The sequence below is a fragment of the Hypomesus nipponensis genome, chromosome 9 (assembly GCF_054491055.1).
Source record: "Hypomesus nipponensis isolate SF chromosome 9, ASM5449105v1, whole genome shotgun sequence".
Lineage (NCBI taxonomy): Eukaryota > Metazoa > Chordata > Actinopteri > Osmeriformes > Osmeridae > Hypomesus > Hypomesus nipponensis.
The window spans coordinates 21,736,097-21,763,143 of NC_140369.1; the positions used below are offsets into that span (position 1 = coordinate 21,736,097).

General features: G+C 41.0%; 1 protein-coding gene across 1 annotated transcript; it reads left to right on the forward strand.

Annotated features, from left to right (window-relative positions):
• Positions 1-1,322: 1,322 nt before the first annotated feature.
• Positions 1,323-26,736, forward strand: LOC146273466 (chitinase-3-like protein 1). Its single transcript, XM_084706084.1, has 11 exons — positions 1,323-1,404; positions 1,749-1,772; positions 2,090-2,294; positions 2,492-2,548; positions 2,764-2,929; positions 17,702-17,826; positions 17,928-18,042; positions 18,244-18,426; positions 25,659-25,775; positions 25,878-26,010; positions 26,126-26,736. The coding sequence occupies exons 1-11, from the start codon at positions 1,323-1,325 to the stop codon at positions 26,524-26,526; spliced, it is 1,608 nt and encodes a 535-aa protein (XP_084562210.1). The 3' UTR covers positions 26,527-26,736.
• Positions 26,737-27,047: the final 311 nt, after the last annotated feature.

A 27,047-nucleotide genomic window follows, 5' to 3' on the forward strand; every position in this document is an offset into this window, starting at 1 on the left:
GTACTGTATGTTATGTACATCATTTTTTTACTGTATATCCATGGGTGAGATGTTGCAAGCATCTCTATGATGAGACCCTGTAGCTGAGGGTGTCTACGTTTAGTGTGACACTCCCTTTGTTTAACCTGTCTTTCCATCTCTGATACTGTGACACCAAAACAGATCACATTTTTCACTGACAATATTAAAAGATGGAGCTACAGTGTCATGTTGGGTTCCCCCTGCTTTTAAAAAGCCCCTTGTGCCCTGGGTGTAAAAGAAAAAATAGGTCACTCTGACACTTTTAAAAATTCAGAGGAAAAAGTGTGGAGCTCTGTTGACTGTATTGTAGTATGCACTTATACACCATGAGAAAATCTGCAGCATATAGAACATCTTACTCATAGGATTATAAATGGCTTTACTTAACAAAATGAAGGCTTCCAAGTTAATTTGACAATATCTGATTATAATGAATTAACTAAACATCTTAGACAACAAATGCATACAATTAACTGAATGCATACATTTTAAAAAAGAAGAAAAAAAATAGAGCATCCTACCTAAAAAATTTTTTTTTTGTGGTGGGCCGTTATCGGCGTTAACGAGCTGCTTTAACGTGAGACTCTTACCGCCGATAAAAAAAATACCGCCGTTAATCTATTCTCAAAATTGGGTTGGGAGCTGCGTCTATTCCATGCAAGCTATGATGACTTTCACCTTGATATTTTAGCGCGGATGTATACCTAGCCGAATTGCACTGTAGGAGGCGAGAACGAGTCTACGAACGTGTGTGTAGCCATGTGTATGAAATTACCACATCAAAAGTGACGTGCTAACATGGATGCAGCTATGGAGCCGCCGGATTTGCTTCAGGGAAAATATATAATAAAGAAGCTTCCCAATGGAAACCTCGACAAGACTAAGGTTGTTTGCACCTTGTGCTATGCAAAATTAGTTTACTGTAGAGTTCCTCCAGTCTCTAATAGGCTACCACCTAAACGCAAAGCATCCCTTAGTTAATGCGTAAGATGCCGGGTCAAGCACTGATGTAGCGCCGGGGAAGAGTCGGCGTCAAACTACTGTTTGAGTGCAACCGAGGCAAGCCCGTCAGCACAGCTCTATCAGCCAAGCTAACTAATTACTTTTAGTCATTCTTTGGGTAGCACATATATTCTGAATGCCTTTGGTGGAAATCAAATGAGCCATTTTAATCTAGAATAATCTAAATTAACGCCAAGATAACAGTGAAATTAATTTTTAAAATTAATCTATGCCCACCACTAGTATTTTTATAATGGTTATTCATGTATTTGCGTACCATCATAAAAAGTATCTCACATATGCTTGATGACACCTCTATAACCTTAACCTATCCCCTGACCTTTACAAAGTCCACTGTTCATTACCTATACTCTGCTATGGGTATGTTTCATGGCCATAATGACACAGTTTTCATTAGGTTTTTCATCATTCTGTAAATTGAGACATCAGTGGGACGTTCCACTGTATGTTTACACTGTCCTCACATTCCTGCCCTCTCCCTCCTTCCCTCCCCTCGCTCTCCTTTATTCCTCCCCTCTCGATCTTTCCCCAGACAATGGGACTTGTTCACTTGCCAAAACACATTGCACAAGAAAGAATAAAAATGAAAGGAGTGATAAAATGTTTAATCTGTGAGTTTTTGTCACTTTTTATATTATGGTATTTTGTGTTCTACATCATTCTACATATTTTGTTCAGTACAGCAGTATATTTGTGTTTTATAGGTCTGAATCTACTCATTAACATGGGTGAGTAACATTCTCTGAATAGTATTGAAGAAATGTATTTTAACTTATTATTGTTTGTGATGAATATCTCAATACAAAGATATACTGTAAAAACCTCACAAGAAAAGGGCTAAGAACAGATTTAGGTTAGCTTTTCAGTTATTTATTTAAGAAAATATTTTTGCTTACTTAATTGTTATTTTAAACTTTTGCCTGAGACTTTTGCACCGTACTGTAAATGCTTAATAATGGTTTGCAGACTTGTATACAATATAAATATATTTATCTGCATGCTTTAGAAACATACTTTTTCATTCATGCTTTTACTTTCTCCTTAGTGACAGCCACCAAACTGGTGTGTTACTTCACTAACTGGTCCCAGTACCGATCTGGAGAAGGTAAATACCTGCCTGAGAACATAGACCCTCACCTGTGCACTCACCTGGTCTTTGCCTTCGCTGTCATTAATTATGCTAACAAGCTTGAAATCTCAGAGTGGAATGACCCAACACTCTACCGGTCCTTCAACAGCCTCAAGACGCGGTAAGAATTTAATTTAATTAACTTAGTTAATGCTGATTCACATGTACCTCTTTGTTTTTATTGGTTAATTTAAACGTTTGTATTATTGTATTTGAATAGATATGCAGTATTAAAAACAGGCACACACAGATATTGTGAACTTTAATATATTGTCTGAAAGTTGGTGACTTCTCTCCCATCTCCCTGAATTTGTGCAGAAACCCCATGCTGAGGACTTTGCTGTCTGTGAGAAAGCACAGTGATGGAGATGCCCAGTGAGCTAGAGCTCTCAGCCTTCCATGCCTTCCCTCCAGAAATAAAACTGGCACACACTTAGCTAGATTCTGTTGCCTTCTACAGTGTACTATTACATATTTCCAGCAGCATCAGTTTTACACATTCTGCTGTACATATTTTGGCGTCATAATTTGTGTTTTTATTTTATGTTTTATGGTTGTTCAGCGTCCAAAAATGTCAATATTTTGCTTAGGTTCTCCATCATGGTTTCCAATGCTGCCAACCGTCAGACGTTTATCCAGTCGTCCATCAGCTTCATGAGGAAGTATGGCTTTGATGGTCTGGACCTGGACTGGGAGTACCCTGGATCGCACGGAAGCCCTCCCGAGGACAAGCAGAGATTCACTGAGCTCTGTAAGGTGCGTTATCTATCACCTCCAGCCACCATCACAGCTAGTGTTGTTTTGGCTGCCTGTTTTAATTTTAGTTTTAGTCTTTGTGTCCAGCTGTCATTTTAGTTTTTATTCATTTTGGTCTAGATTGGTATATTTGGCCAACAAGAGATGCTTAGTACACATGCAGTCAGTCAGGTAGAACTAAGAACCCACTTTATACTCTCTCACAAACAGACACACACACGCTAGTTACACACGTTTGACTCAGACAAGCCAACGTCTTAAGCCAACGTTAAAATGAGACACATTAAGCACAGCCTCATGAATTAGCTCATAATAATAACGCGACTAATCAAGACGAAATAACGTTATAACATTTTGTCTCGTTTTTATTTTGTATACTACATTTAGTCTCGTTTTTATTCATCAACAATATTGCATTATACATTTAATTATTAATCATTGTCACATGACCAGGATTTACGTTGCGTCTCGTCTCATTTTGGTCACTTGATAAAAGGTTCGTTGGCAACAATGTTCAGTCAATTTTCGTTGACGAAAGTGTCGTAAAAAACAGACGTCCTTTTAAAGGAGTAGTAAAAAGTAGCCGGAGGCAAAATATATTTCAATAGCTCAAGGCAGCTTGATGGTTTATTTGGCAAGGCAGATGTGCGTTCTCAAACACATATAGGAGAAGACAAAGACATAAGCCCCAAACTCCCATTATAGCCCAAATGACGATAATTCCCCCGCCCTGGGAACTTCTATGACGGTTTCACACCCACATCCTGCGGGCTTGGTGTTTTGGCTGCTAATGTTGTTGATGAACTTCTACAACAGCTGGAAAAGCCCATTTTGACTCCCCCTCAAATGTCCCAGGCCTCGGTCCTTGAAGCAACACAACTCCACTTCAACTTTTCTCGACCCAAACTATTCCATCCTTTATCACTAGTTCTGGCAACCCTAATTACTTAATATTTCACCATACCGGATGCACCCACTCAGACCCCCTTTTTCCCCGCAGACCCTATCCAATTGATTTAGGATACTTGTCACTGGTTGGACGACAACAACCTATTTTTTACCAGGATCCAGATTCCTTTCTTATGATGAAGTTGGCCTTTTACGTTCCGGTCAAAACATGTTTTGATGAATGTAGTTTTAGGAACTGCGTAGTATCATAACTGCGTAGTAGTCAGCCATTTTAGGCCCATCACTCTGACCTGGTGTAACCCTGCCTGTTACTTGCCTAGCTTTCCCATAATCATTAATTTCCCACGACATACCCTCTGGGGGTTTACCAACCCCCACACAACTTCAGGTAATGATTATGGCAAAGATAAACATAACACGAATATAAAAATGTATTATAAGAAAAATAATTGAATATAGAATAACAAGCTTCAACCTAAAGCGTACCCTTAACCTACAAAAGGAAAATGGTAATATAGAAAAATAGTACTGAAATATAGGGTAACACTTTAGATGAGCTCACCAAATTCATAATTTAATAACCAATTTGTTACTTATTAGTTATGGTTTGTTCACCATTAGTATTTGTTGTTCATACAAAATGTATCATTAGTAAAGCATTAGTAAAGCTAAACCCTAACCAAAACTTAAACCCTATACCCTAGCCCTAAACCCAAACCCTAACTGTGTGAACAAATGCTTTAATAATGATACATTTTGTATAAACAAGAAATAACTAATGGTGAACAAACCATTAACTAATAGGTAACACATTTGGTTAATAAATAATGAATTTGGTGAGCTCATCTAAAGTGTTACCAAAAATAGTAAGTACTAGACACTTAATATACTGTGTTGTGCTGAGTGTGTGTGAATATCCCCTAACTTGTTTGGTCCAAAATATGTGTAGTGTAACTGAGCGTCATTGTTTGGAACAATGCTCAGGTGCTAAGTAAGAGCCCTCATGAGGGATATGTGGTTATAAGCAAAATAAAAAGCAAAATAGAAGTAAAAAACCTTTCTGAACAATCCCTTTGGATGTAAAACAATCACAGTTTCCAAGTTCCCAGGTTCAGTCGTATCTTACTAACAGAACCTTTAAACAAAACAGTTAATGAATAAGGTCAATACTCCAATAGCATCACATACACAATCAACACAGATTGACTTTAACCCACAGTTCTTTATGAACTGAACATATCTTGCACAAGATTTCTGGACTAAAACCATAGATTCAAACCACTTTCTTTGGATAAAACCATGGAATCCCGTCACATTCAATGAGAAGGGCAATCCTTCTCGAACCCTTCATACAATACAAATGAATATAATGAAATGTAGCAGAAATCAAAACACATAAATGTAGTGCGGTGCATCAGAAATCAAAGAAATAACAAAACGATCAAAATGGGACGTCATGCATAACCTGAGTCTCGCAGTTCTGGTGGACAGTAGATTAGGCCTCTTTTCAAACTTCACCCTCCTCAGAGGCCCGATATGCCTCTTCAGCCACAGACCTGACCCTACCTTGCTTTACTCCATTCGCCGCGCTGGGGAGGTCATAGAAACTCAGATACAACTGGGCGTCCAGGTCTGCGAGAAAGTCAGAGTTAGTTTTGTAATTCTATGGCATGGATTACAGCTATGGTGGATGGGCGTTGTGAGACCACCAGGGATCGGAATATAGGAATGCAATAACTCCAACAGCATTATCATTATCAATATACCTAAACAGATCAACACAACTACCCCAACTTTAGCAAACTGAAATCCTCATTTTTCTTCATTAATTTCTTCAGCCCAGAGGAAACAATCTTTCCCATGGCTGGCATTCTCCTTAACCTCCTGTCCGAATGACTTCAGTTTGATCATGGCTCGTGTGAAACTGACATCTGGCAGTGTGATCAGTGCAGCATACTCACCGAGTGCCAGTAGTGCATTTATCTATGTAGGGTATAACCCTCTACTGGTTTTAGTAGATGTAGTTAACACATTCAGCGTTCCTTGTTTATGGTGGTCCATGGAAGAATGGATTCCCAACCTAATACTATCTCATTAGTTTAAACTCTTCAGATATCCCTCCTGGCTGGCTTATTGCATCTGTCACTTTGCCTGACATGTTAGCTTGTTTTAAGCAGCTGGGCCCTTGGAAGGGTTGTCAGGGGTTAGTTCAAACTTTAAAACATCTAGTTACAACTTTCACAACTCCATAGGCAGGTTTAAAGTTACATTGGTTTACTTTTATGGGTTGGCATTAGAAATTACTTTAGTTATATACTCATAGAAACATTGCTGTGCATTCCTTCTTCCGCTACAATCCCCTGGCTCTCACTAACCACCACCTCTTCCAGCCACAATGTGGTAGGAGAAGAGTCAAGCTGTATGGAAGTTGATGGCCAGGAACTCAAGAGGTTGAGTGTCCGCTCTCCCGGCTGGCCTGGTAGTTCCTCCGGGCACCAGCTCGAGTCATTCATTGACTTTGAAGGGGGACTAGTCACTAGTCCTCAGGCAGTTGTTGCTTTAGCCCAAATGGCTTCCAGCAGTTGCGTTGTCTGGTCTGCTGGCAGAGACTCATGGTGTCTCTGACCTTAACTGTGCCTCAGCCCTCCAGCGCCAACATTGGGCCTCATTCTCGAACGCAGTTGAGAAGAATTTAAGAAGGAATTTCTTCTTAATTGAACATTTGGCATTCATGAAAGTTCTCATCTGGGATTTGTTCTGAATTTCAGAAGACTTTCCGAACTCAAAATAGCAGTCGTAAATCGTCCAGAGTTGTCTCAAATGCGATTCCTTAAAAAATCACAAGGATCAAAGGAATCACATTTAAGAAAACTCTGTGTTTGAAGTGTTAATGAAGTTATGAGAAAACGTAGGTGATTGCGTTCACATCAACTCTACAGACTATGGCAAGCCGTTATATCATTTAACCAATGAATTCTTGATATCCAAAATTAGAATTCTTGATATAAAGAATTGCATTTTGGATATAATAAATTCAAATTTTGGATATCAAGAATTCAATTCTGGAAATCAACAATTGGAATTCTGGTTATCAACAATTCAAAAAAGCTTAGAATTGTATTTTTGATATCAAGAATTCTAATTTTGGATATCAAGAATTAATTGGTTAAATGATAAAACGGCTTGCCATGACAGACATCCTCAGACTTAAATAATTGTAATAATTAACCTTGCTTAGTGTGCACACTGTTAGATCCAGTGGAGAACAATTCCACTGCTCATCTTACTCTTACTGGCATCTTACATTGCTTTTCGCTCGTACTTAAACTTGCGTTCCTGTTACTTTCCTAATTGTGTCGATTCTGACTGCACACGTCACTGCTGTTGCGTGCCCTTATAAGGAGCTGTCGGTGCGTGTATGTATGCAAATTCAGGAGCACGAGGACGCGCTTTCAACTTAAGAAAACTCTTCCCAGGAGCACAGCTCAGAAAACTTCTGCTGCGTAGGAACACATTTTCAAGCATTCATGAATTTGGCGGATGTCTTTTTCTTACGTTGTTTTTCCAAAACCCGTAAGAAACAATTCAGAAGAAACTTAAGAAAATGTTCGAGAATGAGGCCCATTGTCCAGATTCAGTGCAGATCTGGTTCCTCCAACTTGGTAGTGCTCCAACAATAGTGGCTTCTTTTGACTTATTATTGTTTAAATGTATTATTACTTAACAAATCCTAATTTTATTTTCCCAACCTCTTACAATATACCTCAACAAGTTTCACCCCTCTCGATCAGGCCTGCCAATTGATGTGTATGCGCCATTATCCCATGCCCCATAACGATGACAGTGGCTTTCTCAGACATTTACTTGAGAAAGCCTTAAACTGCTGCCACCCCCCTATATCAAGATGGGAATCTCTCTACTCTGACAATGCTACAGATTAGTGAACTACGGGTTGTTTCCTACCCCCCTGATACCTGGGTGAACATAACAGTGGCATAATGATGGCAGTTTAATAAATACAAATGGAAGGGTTGGGTGTAGTTGGGTACGGTCACTGCAGATGCCTGTTGTACATGCCTGTTGGGTAACATTACTTTTTAAACTAACTAATTACAGTCACTAGTTACATTCCTTGTAAAGTAACTAGTTAAGTTACTTAGTTACTTGCTTTAGAGAGTAAGGCGTTAAGTAACTTATGCGTTACATAAATTATTTTCTTATATTTTTAAGACAATTCACCTTGGTCACTATAATGCCCAGAAGGCACATTTAATGGGTTGACCTCAGCAATAGCACATATTGTACTGAATATTCAGTGTCACTCGCATATAACATGATCAATCCTCATTATACAGCAAGACGGATCAAGGTAATAATCCACTATAATGAAAAGCAATATTTGCATGAAGTTCTTCAATCAAGAAACTCTTTAATCAATAAATTATGTTGTAAAATATCAGGCAGAAGAGTAGTAGTTAGCTAGCTCTACAAGGGTTTGAATCTAGGAGCAAAACAAAGCTAAGCTATAGCTAGGTATATGGTAACAAAATGGTGTTCACTTATGTACTGAACCAGATATTTTACTTACTGTAATATAATCCTAAACCAAAACCACTGAACGATTCAGCAACACATCACACAAGCTTGAGTTCAATACATTATTTAATGTGACATTACGTAGGCCTGTACATGCAAGTCTTAAATAACTATTTAGCTGGTTTTTTTATTTAGCTCCATGACACCGGGTAAATTGGGCTTGTGAGACTGCGCACCAAAAGAACGGAGGGGAACCCACCTGTCTAGCAGATTAAGATGTTTTCGTAGGTACCTTGCGAAAAGTAGCCTCAACTTTCCTAGACTTTTAGCTACATGCTGAGTGCTCTCGACCAAAAGACTAAATTAAGTAACACGTTACTTGTTTGAACAAGGAACTAGTAACGGATTGATTTAATTAAATAAGTAACGCGTTAAGTTACTCGTTACCTAACAAAAGTAGTCTGACTACTGTAAAGCGTTACATTGCTGGTGTACGAATGCCTCCTCTCCAGTCCAGGTCAACTTAGCCGATAGCAGGATACCGCCTGCTTTCATGATCATGTCCCATAGTGGTGCTACCATTCCAAATCTTCTTGCCAGATGCTCTTTCGGTTTTTCAGTATTACAGTTTCTTTAGGGAGGTTTCATTTATAAATTCAGATTTAAAGGGTGAAAGAGTCTTGGACCCTGTCCTACCATGACTGACCTCAAAAGGAGCATGTCGATATACACCACAAGAAAGGTGTTGGACAAAGCACTTTGGTCATCGCGGTACATTTAGCAAACTAGATGCGTGGGTCGGATGCTACTGTCTCAAGTGCATCTGAGTAAGCTTTCTCTCTTCACGTCTGTCCTTTTCCCTTGTCTTTGCCTCATACTCTCTGAACTTTTCTATTGCATGGACCACATAATCAGAGAATTTAGCAAAAGTCATTGATGTCAGACCCACTACCTCATCCAGTCTGCCTTTCACCTGGGCTGGGAGCTTGTTGATCACAATCTGCCTGAACATTGCTCTCTGGAGTGCATCCTTCTCCGGGCTGTCTCCCAGCTCAGTTCTCCATATCATCAGGGTTTTAATAATGTGAGCTAAGGGAGTTTCAGTGTCTCCCAGGAGCTCTCCTGTGAGGAGCTCAAGTTTCACCTGAGTGGGGAACTTGTTCCTAAGATGCTGTCACAGTCCTGGACGGTAGGCGTTAAACAGACCCCCATCCTGTGACTGCGTGAAGGTCAACCGATGGAGTGGGCATCTCTCTCATCTCCCCCACTCCTAAGCTCCTGCTCAGGATGGCCTTGATGTCACCAATGGCCAGCAGGTGGCCCACAGTCTCTTCCTCGAACGCATGGATCCACCTCCCTGCTCCCTCCCGGAGGTCAGGAATCCGTTCCATCAATCCAATCATGTCCATGGCTGCCCAGGGAATATAGCGCAGGGTCGTGCGTCTGACCACTTGGCACTTGATTGGTGGTCTGACATTTCCCCATGGCCCCAGATGCTTGGATTTCTCTTCATCAGTACTGGAGTGTTCTATATGGTCACTTCCTAAGTCATTCCCTGTCTTTCCCTGGAGCCCCCCCTTCCGCATAACAGTCTTTTTAGTGCGGGGGCATTCAGCTTCTTTCAGCTCAGGTCTGACATGAGCATAAGCTCCCTTACTAACCCTCACTGGTATGTCATCATTATCAAAGTCACTGGGCGTGGCATCTTCTTGGTCAGAGACAGCACTTTCTCTGACCTTGCCACTGAACATGACTCTTGGCTCTAGCCCCCGTACGACCACGGCCTGCACGGTGGCAGCTTTTTTGGGGGTGTGGGAGTAGGTAATGTCTTAGGGTCCTGGAGACTCTCTCAACAGGCCTTGGCGGCAGCTCTGTAGTTCGTTCCTTCGTTGAGGTAAAGAGCAAGAATACCTAACTCCTTCTTTCTCCGTCGTCTCACCGCTGCTCCTTTTCCAGGGAGGTTCTCGATGAGGACCTTCAGGTCCTCGCAGAGACTCACATCGAAAGTGCCAACCTCAGGCCAGGAAAGGACCATGTCACAGGTCTTCTTTCTCCATTTGGATTTGGCATTGGCTGTAGCTGGCACAGTGGGCGGACTCTTCTTGGCTCGGGCGCGGAATGGCATGGTTCAGGTGGGCACCTGCAGACCTAACCTGGGCGTGGTGATCTAGGTTTTGACAGAGATCACATGATTATCTAGAACTCTCACCTTGTATCTCCTTACATGGTGATTGCTTAGTCTCTATCACATGATGTGGCGGGGGAGATGCTTTATGTTCATATGCTTAAGGTTTATCATGTTCCTTTTATCATCCTGTTCCTCAGGGGATATATCTAGTCACCTCATGTAGGGAACTTCTTTATCTATCTTGGTGTCTGAGTGAGTGAGTGAGTGAGTGAGTGAGTGAGTGAGTGAGTGAGTGAGTGAGAGAGAGAGAGAAGCCAGGATGCACTCCACTCCTGCGGAGCTCCTCATTTCCTTAATTTGTGATTGGTGGGCCATCCCTGATAAACAGAAATTGCATTATTATTAAATTTGTATCCTCTGCTAGCTTACAGGCCTCTATAAGTGCAATCAACCCCCAATTGAGCTGAGCACGGTTGGCTATAGGGGCCTGCCTTCAATGAGGTGGCTTCCATACCTTCCTGCATTCGTACCAGTGCACACCAGGCTCTTAGCTTGTCCAGCTCTCTTCAACAAAAGAGGTGTGTTATTGCCAGGTTCACAGTGGTACATGCAGCTATTGTTACATTGGGGTACTGCAAAAGTACAGAATATTCCCTGATTCTGTGTTCGTGAGTTTTTCCCTACACCAATTTTAGTTCTGAGGAGCATATGCCGGATGCAACAATCAGGCTGGGTGTTTATCTTAAACACTCATAAACTGACTCCATTTTCTTTTTCCGTCTCTGGGGATCTTTCAACAAACAAAAAGGATATTATTCTTTGCTGTTAGGCAAACATGCAGTTTATATATCTTCAAACCCATATTCATTCATACCAATATATCTAATGATATTCATTTGCTGGAGCACCTTCATTTAGGTCTTAAAGCAAAGACAATGTCATTTTTATTTATTAGTTCCATCTGACAATTATTTTAAAATGATCCCGTATCTAACCTATTTTTTTATCAACACATTATCTTCAAGCTCTTGCTCGGCTGCTCCACCTGGCACTGTGCCGTGCACAGCTCAGCACAACCCCCATGGTTCTCTTACTATTCTATAATATGTTGACATTCTTCCCTTACACTGTCACTAATTTACAGCCTTAATGCTATACCTGTTGCTAAAGTTTTCTCAAATAATTCCTCATGCAGGGTCAGTAGTATACATGGTTTTCTTTTCAAATTCATTTTTTAAATTCTTACCTCCTCATTCAATTTAAACAATCACAACTTTTTACAGTTTACTTGAGCGCATAAGAGAAAAAGATGCTTAAACAAAACATGAGCTTGTGTGTGAGATCTGACCAGACCCTCTCTAGCCCGTCCCAGACCACACAGTTCCTACTCACTCACTCACTTAAAATGTCTAACATACGTTTCCTTCTAACACACGGCCTACTTCATGACCTAAATCATAGAGACTCACTCTGTATCTTTCTTAAAGCCTATGCTCCCTTATTTCCTGACCTAGCAGCATTTCTTTTTCCTCAACTCCTCCTTGGTCTGAATGTTCCAAAACAACATGACAGCGAGCCTATGATAGTGACAGTTCTTGGAGAGAGGGAATGTGGGAAGAATTTAGAGCGAGAGAGAGAGTAAAGAATTTCAGGCATGTTCTTCTCCTGCTTGGCCCCTGCCTCTAAACCAGCAGCAGGAAAAACTCTGGGTTTTACCCTGTTGCCTCCCATCGAACTTCCACCAGTAGAAGCCATACAACCCCCGACCTTCAGAGGCAGGTCTGTCAGCATCCTTGATTCGTATAGGAGCCTTGAACAGCCGCTGAGGGCCCACCATACTAGATGGTGAGACCCCCCAATGACTCCTTGAACCAGGATGCAAGCTGGCTGGACCTTTTTGAACTCACTCCGTTCCGGAATGTTCTTAGAGCAGTTGAAATGTAGAAAAGGAAACAGAGACAGAGAGAGATGTGGGTGTATGTGTGTGTGTGTGTGTGTGGTGTAGTGCAGAAATAAAAAGCTTCAGCTTGCCATTGTTTCAGAACATTTTTCCAAAGCCTTTTCTCTAAAGCACATTTAATCCTCAAGCTAACTGTAGCTAACTCAGCTTAGCTTCCAGCACAGGGACTTTCCAGGAGTCTGAGAAAGTAACTTTCTTCCTTAGTGCGAGGAAAAACACCTACGGCAATGTCCTTTTCCCTAGAGACACAATTTGTCCACCTAGCCACTCAACGTTACGAACATCAAAACTTTTGTACAAATGCATGTCATATAAAACCGGGTTTTCCACAATAAAAACCTCTTTGTGGTGGCTGTCTCGTGAAAGTTTGTCTTTTACACGAATCTGTCTACACATTGTTTTAAATAACAATAATTTCAGCAGAGAGACTCCTTACTGCGTTTAAACACCAAATTCATACATAACTATGATTCTTGTCAATCTTCTCGTTTCGACCAAACTGATTTTACTCGAGCTTCTCCTTTTTTGTAGTTCATCTACCTATTTCCAAACCAGACAGATCAATATTTATTGAGGCCAAGGATTCTAATACTTGCCTCACTGACGCCTGACTACAAACAGAGGTCATAGTTTCAGCGCGCCAGCTCCTAGCTCCTCAGCACCTTGGCAGATCTCTGCCCAGATTGGATGCTTTCCTCTCAACCCCAGTTCTTGACTTTGCAATTTCTGGGATTCAAGCCTCTCTAAGCTGGTCTTTGAAAAACTTGGTCCATATAATACTTTGTTACAAACATATAGACCAATTATCACCCGACGTCACACAACTGTCAAGCAAGCTCAACTGCGCATGTCGGTTGCAAAAGACTAACTTCTTCCTGGTCTATTACACTTGGAGTTTCGATCAGGTCATCATATATCTCTGGCCACTGGATTGCAGGGCTTGATATTAACTTTTTGAGGCTCTTGGCCTTTGGACAAATACATTTACGTTTCACTTGTCTATGCACAAAGGTCACTTGACCCCGATACCCTTAAATAGCCTGACCAAGTGATCGGGCAAAACTAGCCTGGCTAACGTAACGGAGGTCGCTTTCTCAGGCAAATGACTAATGAAACAGGCTTGGTTAAATAAATCTGAGATGCTGGCTATCTTCATCAGGCTTGTATCTACATTAGGCAGTCCTCCCTGACGTTTCTGGTGTAGTATGGAGTGAAATACAACATTGTGCACACTGCCAGTGAGCGAGTCTGACTGAGGCTAACGTCAAAACAGTTTAACGGGGATGCAGTCTCACTCAGATTGCCAGTTTAAACAAATCAGAAAAATAATCGGACAGCTGGCTAAAAGCAGAATTCCCATATCTCTTGAAAGCTGCCCTTCGACTTTTTAGATGTAGAATAGACTATAAAACTGTAAAATTATGAACTTTGTGACATGACGTGAAGACACGGTTGCCGCTCGACTATGCAGTCTGTACCGGGCGACATTCTCACTCAAATTTCAAGACTTTCGTGACCCGAATCAATTCTGATGCGACAGATCAACGGGTAATCGCTTTCTCTCTTAAAGGCTGTCCTCCTCAACCTTTTAGTTCTTTTTAAATCTAACTATTTGTATTATCCGTGTGGTCTTTTTGCCAGTCTTATCCAGTGTATAAGAACAGGAGTTGTTTTTGTCAGTGGGGACATCTGTAATTTGATTATCCAGCTGTCTTCCTTTTGGAACTTAAAGTTAAAGTTGCATCCCCGGTTCCAACCTCCTTTGTAGCACAGGAGAGATCTTAGTCATAACAGTTAAACCCCCTTGGGCCATAGGGTAACATCCATCTCTTTCACAAGTTTTTCATTCACAATACATGTTCAAGAATAAGTAAAGTGCCTTTCATCCTTTTTTATGACTGAAAACAGTTTCTCGTCTCAATAGTTCTTAAAATATCTAATTTCTAGATGTTTGAAATTTTTACATTTAGTCATTTAGCAGACACTCTTATCCAGAGCGACTTACAGGAAGTACAGGGACATTCCCCCGAGGCAAGTAGAGTGAAGTGCCTTGCCCAAGGATGCAACGTCATTTGGTACCGCCACCTTCTGATTACAGTTTTTCTCCATTGGTTTGGCTCATTTCTTGAAACAAATGACATTCTCAAAACTCTAAGATCATTTGGCAAAACAGTCTTACAGTTCAGCACAACATTAAAGCTCACCAGCAAAAGCTCATATCGCTCCCAAAACTGTTCACTCATCCTCAAATAAATTCCCTTCCGATATAAAGAGTCACTGCCAGAAAAACGGCAAAGATCCTTCTCAATTGCTTTGGCTAATTTCTCGAAACAAACCGGACATTCTCAACACTCTTGGTGCTTTTGCCAAAATAACGTGGATGGTTCGGCACAACACCATGGTTCACCTGCAAAAGCTTATACTTCTCCCCAAACAGTTCACTCATGTCAAAAGTAAACTTCCTTCTCATTTAAACAGTCAGTGCCCCCAAAATGCTTCGTCCCTTTGGCATAGTGTAAGCACTGCAAGTCAAAATGTTTAGATGTTTTGTCACTATGGCAGAGGACTGTTGAAATATCCCTCTTGTCCACCTTTCAGTCTTAGCCCAGTTCTTAATTGACAGTGGTTACTGTACTGTTTTTGTCTAGTAGACAAAGAGAATATAGTCGTGTATAAAACTGAAATAAATAAATAGGATTTTAGGGTTGGAGTAGACTCCAAGGTTTGACATAAACATTGCACTCATACGGGCTATTTACAACATATGATTTCATCATTGACTGACTACATACCTCTTTTCTCTGCAAAAGGTTTGGATGATGGAGGAGACTGTAGAGCGAGGCACATTGGGCTGCACCCAATGTGTGAGGCCATGGATAATTACACGGTCTATAATTGTGGCCCAAATTTCATCCGGGTCAGCCTGTGCTCCTCGGCCTCTTCCCCCTATTCCACCACCACGCACCCTTACTACTCCTCCTCTTCTTCTTCCTCGAGCAGGCAGTTGCCCTTGTTGATTTATTTGGCCAGGTGCTTCCATGTTCAGAAATTGTACTGGTGCTGTATGGTCAAGCTCTTTAAATACATGTTGGCAGCATTCACAGTCATGGACAGCACCTGTTGGGTAACTAAACATACTGTTTGATTGGTCATCTGAGTTGTGTGAAACTCAGTTCTAGTTTCACCTGACTGTCAATTGCTATCATCAATTTATCAAATGTTCCAAGGGATTCATTTATGGTATTCATGGTATTATGTTCTTGACCAGTTTTGACAATTGAACAGACTATTGTGCAAGTAATGATTTATACAATGAAATTACGCAGACACATTTTGGAGTGAACAACCATTAGACTGAGAATCAACAATCAGTTTCGATCAACAATATCTATTCACTTGGAAATTGTGCTAAATGTAAGCTACCTATAATCATTTGCAAAGATGTGCTGAGACATTGAGATATGTGCTTAATTATTTGCAATTTTGATTAAATGAATGAGAAATTCACTTTTGTTGTGAGCAATTGCCAAGTGGTTTGGAGTTTTGTCCATGTTGTTTTGAGAATGTAATTTTCCCTAGAGGGCCGCAAAAAACTTTCAGTTTTTCACCTGTGGGCCTCAAGGGCCGCAAGACTGCATGCAGCTTTTGACCATGTGGTGGCGGTAATGTATCATTCGGTTGTTTAGTTAAAAAGCGCCAATACACAGAGAAGACTGTCTACTTCACAGCAAAAATTCAGTTTTTTAAAAGAAAAAATAAAGACGAAAGTCCTGCCAACACCCCCACCCAAAAGACAACGTTTTTGCAAAAATACAATCTCAACTTCATTAAATACGGTTTTGTAAATGGAGGAACAGAGGCAGTGCCAAAAGCCCAGTGTGTGGAGTGTGGGCTACTGTTGTGCAATAATAGCCTGGTCCTTACCAGACTCTCGTACATTTCATTTGTACAGGGAGTCTGGCCTCGCTCCATTGACAAGTGTTGCCTTCCTTGTAGGCAGGTACTCTGTTGTAGTTTAAAACCATTGGATCTGCCCAGAGCCACTCTGATATGCCATAACCAATCGCTAGCGTTCGCCTTAGCCAATTCCTTCACCACTAACGGAGCCAGCTGCCGTAGCTGGAAAATCAAACTGTTCCCGAACCCCGTGGGGAGGAAGGCCACAACATCATGGCCACCAACAAAACTCAGCAAAACTTGTTCTTGCTCTGGCTTTAGCTGTTGGATATTCGGCAGCGTTGCCACAACGGACTGAATGGCTTGGCTCGTATCTTTCTCCGTCGCTATTACGGAACTCCAACACAAACTAGCGCACGACATCAACGTCATCGTTTTCAGCCACTCCCTCTGTTCGCTGATTGGCCGGTTAAAAAGTAACCTGCAAAATCTGACTTACCTACTGAACGGCCAGACCGAGTACAAAAGCAAAATCTAAATTGAGCGGAAGTACATAGGTCAGCAGAGCCAGGCTAGTGCAATAATGCTGTTGAATACAAATCCAACCGAGAGCGAAGTCAATTAAACCTATACATCAGGGGTTTTCAACCGGGGGTCCGCGGCCCCCTGGTGGTCCGCGGCGGCATTGCAGTGGGTCCGCGACACGAGCCTATGGTGATCAGTCCACCATTTTTTTTTTGCTTTGATATTTCAACACATTTCCAGATTACTCTTGAATATCTTGAACAATATCTAAAATAAGAAAAATATGTCTAAAATAATATAAAGGTGATGAAACCGGCTTGGGGCTAAAACAACAACTACAAACTGCTATTGAATTTAGTAATAATTTAATCGTTTTCAAATCTTAAGCACTAAAAATCAACAATTTTTGTTGTTTTTTATACATATTTTTCAAAATTGTTCAGAATCTATCTATATACATGGAAAACAAAATTTTTACTATTTTAACTTTAAACTTCCTTCTATCCACATGCACGCACACACACATATGTAGGCATGCGTGCGCAGGCACAATATTGGGATTATTGGGCCGCGGATTACTTTCTAGTAAGAATGGTGGTCCCTGGGACAAAACCAGTTGAAAACCCCTGCTATACATAGTTAATATTTAATGGGCCCCGGGCCACTTTTTACTATAAAATTGGGTCTCAAGGTCAAAAAGGTTAAGAACCCCTGCCCTAACCACCCCCCTTTTGTGTTGGGTACCGTCAACTACAATTGGATATTGTAACAGCAGTTACCACAAGCATTAATTTCTTTACATTTTGGGTCTCCCCAGGAGCTTTTTGTGGCTTACGAAGCGGAAAACAATGCCAGTGGAAAAACACATCTAATTATCTCAGCAGCAGTAGCAGCTGAGAAGGAATACATTGATATAGGATATGAAATCAATGAGGTGTCCAAGTAAGCCTGGTTTATTTGCCTGATAAAATGGTCTCCGTTTTATAATTGTTTGATCCTATTGATTAACTTTATTTCCACTTTATGTATGTGTGTGTGTCTAGATACCTTGATTTCATTAATGTTAAGACATTTGACCTTCAAAACAATCAAGCTAATGTCACCCGCCATCACAGTCCTCTCAATCAGGGGCATCTCAACAGTGACCAAGCCAGCACAGTAAGTCGCTAAAAGTAAAATGTCTCCATCATAGAACACTTTGCATTCATCCCTTACCTGGAACAGCAAGCCAATTTACAAGGTTCTTTTTTGAAGACAACTTCCTAAATCTTTATTTTTTTCGATTGCATTTTCAATTATTATTTTTGCTGAGCTGAAGGGGAACATTTCCTGGTATAGTTGTGTTTTCCTGCTATTCAGGACTCTGCTATGCAAAACTGGCAATCCAAAGGGGCCCCAGTGGGGAAGTTGCTGCTTGGCTTCTCTACCTACGGCCGCTCCTACACGCTCTCATCAGGGCAGACGGGGGTGGGGGCCGTAGCCAGCGGTCTAGCCAGCCCGGGGCCCTACACTCAGGAAATAGGATGCTGGTCCTACTATGAGGTGAGACACTTGACTTGCACACACAACACACACGCTCTCTCTTGCTCTCTCTGTTTCTCTCCCACTTTCTATCTCTTTCTCCTTTTCACCATACAGTCAGGGGCGGTGCGTCCCATTGGGCAAGTCGGGCAGTAGCCCAGGGCCACGGCCACCTGGGGAACCTCGTCGTATTTACAAAGTATTTTTTAATAATTAAAATAAATCACTTGTCATTGCAAATGAATGACAATTCAAAATATAGCAGCAAGCAACGATGCGGGTTCCTCCGCAAAATGGCAAAATATTATAAAAATGTACATTGTAGAAGGTCAAGAGTTGGACAACAAGAGAGCAAAACTACTTCATGTTGGGCCAACTACAATAGTCTGAATGGGGATTTGAACTCATGAGCATAAGGTTACAAGGCAGACTCTATGCTCTCTGCTACACACCAACTGTTAAGAATGTATGAGTAGAAAGGGCATAGAATTAGCTTTGGTCAGCTTTGGGACAAAGGTTAAGAAGCGGTTCACATTTCGAACTGGAATTGCATGAAATTGCGCATGGTATTTCATAATGATGTCATCCTGTTTAACTAAACAGATATTCAAATTTAAGACAGGCTTAAAGACTGCGGCTGGATTCAAACCTGCAACCTTATACTTTGTAGGTCACTGTCCCAGTCCATTGAGCTATTCTCAGTGTTGATTATTGTCATGTTCAGTAACGGTATAAAAAAGTATGCTGTTTCTTCTGTGGTAAGAGTTGTTAGATTCAGCCAAAGTTTAAACTACTCAAATTCAATAATATTTTGACATGCCAACATGAAATTGTTGATGGTACTTCAGAGTGATGTCATCTTGGACCCAATAAGGTTTGAAAACCATCAGTCAAAATGATATTTGATTTATTGACACAAAGATATTGAGGCAATGTGGACATTTACATAAATACACCCCTTTCAGACATTTTGTATTACATTTCTCATTCCATTTCACCCTATATAAAAATACACCTGCCCGCACACTATCCCAATCCATGCCGTTTACCTCCCTCCCAGCACAAGTCACGCCTAAGCAGAAATGCTGTAGCGGACGCATGAGGTTCAGATGACGACCAAAAATTGCCTCTCACAGTCAAAACACATTGCTCTCAACACTGTTTCCAGAATTTCTCAAAGATGGCTTGAAGACCGCTTTCCCAAACCACAGTCAACTTACGGTCAAGAATAGCCTCATTGGCAAAAGGTGTATGGCACAGGCTATGATCAACTCCTTGCGGACATTGATGTACAATGGCCGACTCTCACTTCCCATTAAACCACACAACATGCACTCTCAGAGTGACCGACAACATTATTTTAACTAACAAACAACAATATTAAAAAACATCTATCTGAACGAACGCAACAACTGAAAACCCTTGCATAGCTGTTGTAACAAAACTATTTTCCACAAGTTTTGGCGTTTTTTGACATGCCACACTGCATGCTGTGTAAATCTGACTGCAGCTTTGTATACCATATGTACTGTGTTATGGTTGATTGAGTTAAACAACTTGCTTAATGAATTAAATGGCTGTTAAATGTCAAATCCAAATCAAATCTGAATTCTTTTTAAACCTAAAGGTTTAAAAGACAACCTTTGCCTAAACTGACATGCACCAACTCAGAGAACTGAGTGTCAACATCCATTTACATCCACATTTAGTCTCTATTTTTTACTCTACACTTAAGGCATAACTATGTTTAACTTAATGTCTGCACCTCTCTGTCACCAACTGTCGCTGGAGTGGGGGGTGGGGGCTTCACAGGGTGTCTACAGGTGTAAACAAGTAAAATGTAAGACTTTTTAAGACCTTTTAATAACACTTCCAATTGAAATTAAAGACCAAATTTACGATGGAAATACAAATCAAAAGTGGAAATAAACAGTAATCTTCCCAAACACTGATGTCTGTTCAATATGAACAGTATGGTAAAATGACAACGATCGGTGGAGTTCAAGAACATTGACTAAATGTGTGTAATGTGAAAGGATAACACAAAAAGGTAATTGCTGACCTAAATTATATTTTTTATTATACAATGGTGGAGCAGAAACTAGCAATTCCACGAAACAAAGGCAAATGTATGAGATGTACTGAGGTGGAGCACAAGTCATCCAAGAAGCAGTACTTCTCTTGAGTGGTTTTTATTCAGATGACTAATCATTGGATTCAAGTCAAAAGTCTATAACTTGAACTGGTTTCATTACTTAAGACCCTAAAAGTCAGCAGCTTGGCATGCTATGACATGGAAAAGATTAAACATTTAGACTTTCATCAAAGTAAAAAATGCTGGTTTGTCCTTTTTCATCAATGTCCTCAAAAAAGCAGTCTGCAGAGCTACTGTGTCTGTGGGGTGACTGTCCGTCTCTGGAGGGCTGGCAGGCAGGGGCAAGCAGGGCCTGCAGGCAGGGGCAAGCAGGGCCTGCAGGCAGGCAGTCAGGGCAGGCCAGCTGGATGAAGCTGTCCTGGGGTCAGGGCTGAAGAGATGCTGTCCTGATTCTGATTCTGTCAAGCTAGAGGGGGGTAGTCCAGCAAGGGATCAGTTTTTCTCTCAGCATCCTCTGTTGAGCAAGCCTCTGCATGACCCTCCAGACCTGTAAAAGTGAAGAAAGGATCCATGTCAGTTGTGAAAAATGAAGCTTTTTACATCTACACTCGACATAAACTACAGTTTTGACTGTGAAATGCAATGGCATTACTTGAGCTTGAATCCAGGCCATGCAAAGTCACTCAAAACATTTGGCTCGATTCCAGGCTCTGGCAAGAGTATTTGGCTCTTAACTGGTCAATATACACATCTGACCAAAGAGCAGCTCGACCTTTGCCTGTAAACAGTGATTCTGACTGTCAGAGACCTTTAAATAGGCTGACGAGTGAAACTAGCCTGGCTAATGAAGGTCGCTTTCTCAGGAAAATTACAAATGAAATAGGCATGTATTGAAGGATCCTATATACTGGCTATCTTCAGTAGACTCTTGTCTACAAAAAGCAGCCCTCCCTGACGTTTTAGGACTAGAATTTAGTGAATTACGATATTGTTTACACACTGCCAGTGAGTGAGCGAGCCGAGTCTGTCATTGAGGCTAAGTCAAAACAATGTACCCTCGGGACGCAGTCTCACTCCACTTGCAAGTTTTCCACAAATCACAAAAATATTCGGAGCATCTGGCTACAAGCACAATTCCAACATCTCCTAAAGGCTTCCCTCCTCGAGCTTTGGTAACAAACACATTTTTGGTGTCGACCGAACTGTAAAATGGTGAACTTATGAACATGACGCGACCAAAACATGGCTGCCGCCTAAGCCTATGCGGACTCCCTGGTGCATAGGCTTATTACAAAGACTTTCTCGACCCAAATAAAAATTCTGAGCCGATAGGTCTGTGGGGAATTGCTTGTTCTCCTAAAAGCTGCCCTCCTATACCGTTTTGATGAATTCGCCGAGATGCTACATGATTCAGTAATTACACAGAGGGAAAAAGCTAGCTAGAGTAGTGTACTTTCACGAACCCAATCATTGATTCTCGCTTAAAATGTGTAAAAATAGGACTTACCGAACGTGGCTGCCTGCAACAAGGCTTTCAGGTGATTCCAGTTGATTACAACAATGGCCGCCAAAAAATAATTTATATTCGTAAAGGCGAGTTGCGATTGGAAGCGAAATGAGGGTGAGGGTGGGGCTTGGTCAGCACACCATTTCCAGAAAGGATGTGTGTGCGTGTCGCCAAGCTCACGCGTGTCATTAGGTTGACCACCTGTTCCCCTTTGCGCTGTATAGCACAGCATTTTCAATATGCGACGTGCGGAACAAGGGGTGAAAATGCTGTGTGACACAACGCAAAGTGGTCACCCTAGTGTCAAGGGGCAGGATGAGTCTGTGAGAATTTGGAGCGCGCGCACTGTGGAGCAATTCAATTGAATTCAATCATATATTGACATACCAAGGTGAAATTGTTTTTGTTTCTAGAGATTGATGTCGTCTTGAACCCTATTAGGTTTGAAATACAATCAGTCAAAATTATATTTGATTTATTAACAAAAACAATATTGAGGTAATTTGGACATTTACATAAATACACTTCTTTCAGCAATTTTGTATTGCATTTCTTACACAATTTGACCCTTTATAAAAACATGTATTCTACACATCTGTAACAAATTTCAAGTCGATTGGATCTATGGTTCATGAGGAGAAGGGTTTTGAAGGTTGTACCAAATTTGAACAGTACAGCAAAATCTATCATGGCAGACCTTATGGGTTCTTGAGGCTTTTTTGTTCCCCATGAGAAATAAGGCATGTATACCAATTTTCAGGCATTTTGGAGTAATGGGGCGCTGGGGAAATCACGTTGACTTCGGGCGTGTTTTATAGTGCCACCTATGGGCGCACATGGGCCACTAGCTGTGAGGGAGTAGTGAGGGACCTGTTGTATCATTGGGCCAAATTGTAAAAAATCGTGTCCAGAACTTTTTGAGCTGTTGGGCCATTTAGCGGAGAAATATAATAATAATAGGAATACTAACAAAAACAATAGGTTTCCTCCTACCGGAGGAACCCTAATTAAGCATGAAAACACAATTCTTTAATTCTATACTTTATTGCTAAATTTGATCATATGTTCCATGAAATCCATCATGGAACATATGAGTCAGGTCATGACATTTCTGTCCGGAGAGTGTGGTGGAGTGTGTATGATCGCGGATACATGAAACAAATTCAAAGTTGCAGTAAAAAAAGAAATAAGAAAAGGGAGGAGAAGTTAAGGCAGAAATTACCTATAACTGGCCCCTAGGAAGAATAGTCTCTACCATGGTGTAGACTAATGGGGATCCTTAATAAACAAACAAACAAACAAACCTAAGATAAGGCAGTTTTTCCAATCAAAGAACGCATCCGTAGCCTGGCTGCCAGCCCAACTTGCCCCGCCCACAAAAAAATGTGGTCGGGAAGTTGGGTCTGGAGGGTCTCGTATTGGGAACAACTAAAACCAGGATCTGGGCGGACAAATGAAATTGCCAGGGCGGGCTTCATACGATGATGGGCAGATGATCAACAGTAACGTAATCAACAACGTCACGAAAGACCCCCTGGGTTGAATTTGTTTTCAACAAACAACATATTACGTTACTCTGATTGGTTGTCGGTCTATCCAATTGAGCGAAGAGGTATTTGTTTTACGAGTTTGGTTGAAACACGCCCCATAGTCACAGCCCAACGGAGAGTTTTCAGACTCATATTCTGACTACAATTATGAGTATGACAACGTCAGGCTAGCATCCGTGGAAGATGAAGACATTTCTGATAATATTTCAAGTGCTGCTGGGCCAAGTTAAGCTATTGCTTTCAGCAGCAGACAAACAACCACTTCAACACCAACTACCGTATTTTACGGAAAATAAGCTGCGGCTTGTACTGCGGCTTTTTTGACAGTTTTCTTGTGCGGCTTATATTTCGCAGCGGCTTATAGTCTGGTTCAGGCAGGAGGACTCAGTAATGTTATGTTACTTGATACTTTATTACACGTTACAATACATTATTGTAATATTTGATTTGGCGTATGGTTGTGCTCGCAGCGGCTCCCTGCCGCACCCAACTGAGACACTGTCTCCTGAGACACCGTCTCGACATCCACGCTTAGCTGTGTTGCTCATTCCACGAATGCACAATCCTTACAAGTTGTACCTCGTTGTAAAGGACCGCCCCTGCATACGGTGTTTGGGTTATATTTTGGAATCACAAAGGATGCTGGGTACTGCTTAAATGCAACAGTCACATGACAAGCAGAACAGGAAAATCTTTCGAATTTTGGTATCTTGCTGGCGCAATTTACCATACCACATATTTTCATGTGGGTGGAATAATTTAATCGTTGAATTGTTAGGCTTGTCCCTATAACCAATCAAATGCTCTCCATTTACAAATGGGGATTGTGTAAATCAAATGATTGTAACTATGGAGAGAGATTAAGACAAGCCACATTCACAGAGGCTTAAATGGAAATGCTCTGCCAGTGAGGTAATATTTTCATTTTTTTTCAACTGCTTACACACTTTTTTTTTCCAAGATCCAAGTATTGCACACAAAAAATGCTAAATGCCTTGCATCTCTTGCAAAATTAAGCAATGCATTCAAAATATCACAAACACGTTGCAAAAGCAAACATTTGTCTTACGTTGCAAACACCTTTTCCATAATATTACATTTTTGGATATATTACACACAGTTATTCAAAACCTAAAACTATTCTATCATGAGTTCCTATGTACATTTTTGTAATGGCAGAGATGTTGAAAAACAAGATCGAAACCCACCCTTTTTTTTACAGTCAGCTTTTGTGGCTGTGAATACATTATTACACAGTACGAAAGAAAGAGTGTAGTAGGACAGAAACCAAACCTAATTTAGAAAAAGGAGATTACGGAATGGTGTGTGTGTGCCATGAACTGTAGCATACAGTAATATATACTATTTTCGACAATATTGTCAGAATGTCTTCTTCTTACAGTCACGGTACTGTGGCACAGTATGATACAGTAATCGACCAGACTGTGACAAATCATGCAGTGCACTGCAGTCAATGGATGCATGGGTGCTAAAATATATGTATGTGTATAATATACTGTGTGTTGTGCTGAAACAGCTGTTATGTGTACATTAGAACATGTGTACATTACAGTAGATTGTTACATACCTGTTGTAATTTCTACAGTAAAGGTTCAAACTATACCCACCACTGTAAAACTGTAAAGCTATTTATAGGCCTATTCTAAAGCCATGATTGGTTGGTGTTGTGTAAAGCAATGAGTGTGTGCACATGTGAGGAGTTAATGTGAGGCACTGATGAATTAGTGTGGTATTTTGATTGATTGTGTTTAAAAAAGGAAATCAAAATGTTTCCTGTTAGAATTGTATGTGTTATGTGGAGAATTGTGTGTTGTGTTTTGCAAAAAGTGTTTTATGAAATTGAAAACTGAGTCAAAGGTCAAATATTTGCATATGGTTTTTCAGATTTAATGTGTGGTTCTGGTGTTTGAGTGTCAGGTTTCAGAAATTGTGTGACAAGTAAGGATTTTGCATGTAAGCAGTTGAAAAAAACTGAAAGAAAATATCATTTGTACAGCTGCTCATCATGCTCCATAGATTGCTGCGTCTAGAACCAGGTATGGACATGCTGGTGGTAAGTTTACCATGATTGTCTCCCTAGATCTGCTCATTCCTCAAAGGGACCTCTGTTCAGTGGATAGATGAGCAGAGTGTTCCATATGCTATCAAAGGGAACGAATGGGTGGGCTACGACAACATGCAGAGCTACAGTGCCAAGGTATCTGCCCAAATACATTTCCTGGATTTTTATTTTCTTTCAATTCTTCAATTAATGTATTGGCCATTCAAACAGAAAACAAAACCCTGTCTTCGGGAATAGGTCAGCTATCTTAAGGATAGACAATTTGGAGGTGCCTTTGTGTGGACTCTGGACATGGATGACTTTTCTGGAACATTCTGTAATCAGGGCAGATACCCACTGATTACACATCTGAAGACTATTTTGAATATTGGTAAGGCAAATGCTTGAAAAGGTCATAATAAACATATGACATGAAGCTGACTAGTATAATGTCTACCTTTTCAAATTGAATTGATTGATTTTGACCACCTGCTTTTCTCTGTTAGGTTGGACACCGCTTACAAGGCCCTTGGAAATTACGTTGGCAGCCTCTATCCCTAGCAGTACCTTCTCATTCACCTCCAGTACCCAACCCACTTCAGACACGCTGGCCTATACCAGAACCATGACCACAACCAAAGAGGTCATCAACTGTCCACAGAACATCATAGTCACAGACACCAGCAACAGCTTTTGTCACCATAAACCAGATGGGGTCTACCTCAGGTCAGAAAACCCCAAGTCGTTTTACAAATGCAAACACAGTCAAACCTATCTTCTGAGATGCCACAACCAGGGAATGGAGAACAGCAGTAGAAGGCAGAGTCAACTGTCTTATGGTGTCATTATTTTACATCTTGGGATCAACTTGCTCCTTCATCTCTTGAGCACATGGAGCAATAGGTGATTGGTTTCTCAGAGCTTAATGTGATTGTTCATAACTAACTTTGGACATGAGATTGGAATGTTTCTGCGTATGATATAAGATCAAGGGTTTTCAAAGTGTGGGGTGCGCCTTCACTGGGGGGCGCCAAAGAGTTTTAGGGGAGGCGCGCCAAAGAGTTTCAGGGGAGGCGGCATTTAAAAAAAATATATTATTATTGATAAAAAAATAAAAAAAACTGCTTTCTGGAAAATAATAATTTGGTAGATGTATGGAATATACATATTTTAATGTCATTTAATCACTCTGTCAGTCCGGACAGCATGTGAAGTATAGAGGGTTTCACCGACGTCACGTTCTGGGCGGTAACCCGGATGCGAGGCCATTGTGGAGGCACTCGGTATAAAAAACTGTACGGAGTAATGGAGTATTGTGCACTTTGGATACTTTAAGTGAATGTAGCCATGTCCAAACAACCGAAAAGCTCATCAAAACGCGTCCAAGATGCAAAGGCATATATGGAAGGACTTGGACCACAAGAAAAT

What these genes read in the sequence shown, in the direction of transcription:
- LOC146273466 (XM_084706084.1), top strand. Translation starts at nt 1,323, where the DNA reads ATGCTTGATGACACCTCTATAACCTTAACCTATCCCCTGACCTTTACA. An exon ending in GATGCTGGTCCTACTATGAG is followed by an intron (nt 18,427 to 25,658) that starts GTGAGACACTTG and finishes TTGTCTCCCTAG; the next exon opens with ATCTGCTCATTCCTCAAAGG. An exon ending in GAAGACTATTTTGAATATTG is followed by an intron (nt 26,011 to 26,125) that starts GTAAGGCAAATG and finishes TTTCTCTGTTAG; the next exon opens with GTTGGACACCGCTTACAAGG.